At 42.7% G+C, this 2409-nt stretch overlaps 1 protein-coding gene across 10 annotated transcripts in view; it reads left to right on the top strand.

The window, feature by feature from the left end:
• Nucleotides 1-2409, top strand: part of RBM45 (RNA binding motif protein 45) — a 24561-nt gene that overhangs the window by 529 nt on the left and 21623 nt on the right. The window contains exon 1 of one of the 10 annotated variants that reach the window (XM_015561966.1): nucleotides 991-1163. The exons of the other annotated variants lie outside the window; for them this stretch is intronic. Coding sequence (XP_015417452.1) covers nucleotides 1131-1163 — 33 coding nt within the window. The 5' untranslated portion in view covers nucleotides 991-1130. Of the gene's footprint in view, nucleotides 1-990; nucleotides 1164-2409 lie in introns of those variants that run through there. 10 annotated transcript variants of the gene reach the window in all.

The following is a 2409-nucleotide window of genomic DNA, read 5'->3' as shown; positions in this document are numbered from 1 at the left end:
CCTCCCTTCCCCCGCAGCTGGGTCTGGGTCGGGCAGTGGGAGCCTGTCTGCTCCCGGGAGCGGACTAGGGGGCACCTGGCACTCTGGGGACGAGGAGCGGGAGGACGGCCTTGGGAAGAGGGTTTTTCAGGACCGCTCGCGCGCCTGCGTCGGGGTGCAGGGATCCGGGGATGGGGGGGGAGGTGCGGGTCCGGCCACGCCCCCCCTCACCCCCCACGCCCACGGTCCCCAATCTGGACCTCGGGATTCCTGGCCCAGCTCTGGCCCTGACCTACTTCGAGGGCTTCTCTGACCCTCCTCTCTCAGAACCCCCACCCCCCCACCTCCCACCCCAGTTGACCATTATAAACACAGATGACTGCTTTTCCACAGTTAGGTATGGGGTTTAACAACTTGATAAGAGTGCATTCAACTGTGGCTCTCCGGTGTTGGGCATTTTCCCACTGCCTGACAAATGTATATAATGTTTAAGGGCAGGTGATTAAAATGGCTCATATTACATATTTAGCCCTTTTGTGATTTGCAAAACCATTTTAAATAAGCCGTATCGGTGAAGGTATGAATAGCCCGTGTCCTGTTACCGCCGCTTTTCTTGGAAAGCAAACCCAAGTGAACTGCCTTAAGAAGAGCCGAATCGTTGTGATGGATGGTGGTGTAGTCGTTACATGATGCTTTGTGTACTTAGTTCACCCTGGGGGTATTTATAGTAAGTGTCTTCACTTGTCTGTAAAATTAAGGTAAATGACACATGGCAGGAAAGGTAGTTTTGAGGGTTATATGACAGGCCCTGCTTTTAGCACGGTGCCTGGTACAAGGTAAGCCCTCCCATATCCTTGTTGTTGCCGAGATGGCATTCCTTACTTGCTGTGAATGGAGAATCTAGCAGTTGCTTTATGGTGTACCCTTTACCTGTCCTGCAGAACTAGGTAGCTTTCCACAGAATTCTGCTTTCTCAAAGTTTTTTCCATTTACTACAAAAAATGAGAAGAATATTACAAATATGGACTTACATAAATGAAACAGATATTTCCATTTCTGGAGGTCTTTTCTTTACCCCCTTGTGCAAAAGAGGAGGTGCCGGGGACTGCACCAACAACAAGTAGACACTCCCACCTCTCCAACCCTTTGACATGGGTGACAACAGATCATCAACAAAACTAATTGTAAGGCCACAGCATATTCTGGATCGGGGGTTTGCAAACTTGTTTTCTAAAGGTTCAGATAGTAAATATTTAGGCCTTGTGAGCCACATACAGTCTGTCAAATACTCTTTATTTTCAGTGGCCCTTTAAAAATATAAAAACAACACTTAGGTTCTAGGCTGTAGAAAAACAAGGCTGTAGTTTGCTGACTCCTACATTAGATTGATCATTTTTATCTCCTTCCAATTATGATCTTGGGGAAGAGGGTTTTTATACTTTTGAGTAACATAACCACAGAGATTATAACTGAAAACATGCTCCAAATTTGAAACCCATAGATCGCCTCTCCGTCATTAAGTTACTATAAGAGAAGTAAAATTCCCAACACTGAAATGCACCTTCCCTTTTAGCCACAGAGAAATTAAATTATTCCCAAAGTTTAAATTCTGTTTTTCACATTTTTGTTCACTCATTTTCAGTCAGAGGGTTGTTTCACTGCAGTGCCCAGCTAGACAGTCTTAAGTTCATCCTTCAGCAGCTGCAGTTGGAGCTATCTTCCACGAGAATGTAATTGTTTTTTTTTTCAGTATTCCCAGTTAAATTAATTCAGCTTTAATTTTTTTCATGTACTTTGCTTTTGCAAAATTCCAAAGGATCTACCTACAAGACAAATTACAAGATTACAGCACCAGGCCTACAGCCAGTAGATGTCCAAGTAAAAGTCATGTTGTTACCAGCTACATTATCTAAAGGAAAACAGTAAACCTAGGAAGTACAAGAGAAAAATAATTGGTTTTTTAGCTTTGCAAGAATATCTCTTAGAGCCCATAGTCTGTGAACATAAAATCTCAGGGGTCATCCATTAGGAGATTAATGATATATGTTGTCTACTTACATACTGTCTCCTTTATCAGATATATGAAACATTCCAGTCTGCTAATATTTAGAAATTTGTGATCTGATGGCACTTCCATCTCAAATCTTACTACCTGAGACTCCTTTTCCCTCCCTGGTATCCTCCCATATACTTAAAGGTTCCCTATTGTCCATTAGACTAACTTTATAGAGGACCATTTCCACATTAGTCAGTGTTAATAATATTTCATGATATAGTGGACATACGGTGGAGATAAACTGGAAGTAAACTCTACCTGGGGAGATGGATATATATATATATATAATCTGGCTGTGTCGTGTAAGCAAGTTCCACATCTCTGTGACAGCTGTTTTCCAAGCAAACATAACAACCTTTTTTAAAAAAATAATC

Source organism: Myotis davidii, unplaced genomic scaffold, assembly GCF_000327345.1.
Source record: "Myotis davidii unplaced genomic scaffold, ASM32734v1 scaffold370, whole genome shotgun sequence".
NCBI classification, from domain to species: Eukaryota; Metazoa; Chordata; class Mammalia; order Chiroptera; family Vespertilionidae; genus Myotis; species Myotis davidii.
Note: the sequence above shows the minus strand (reverse complement) of the source record. Positions and strands in the feature narration are given on the sequence as shown.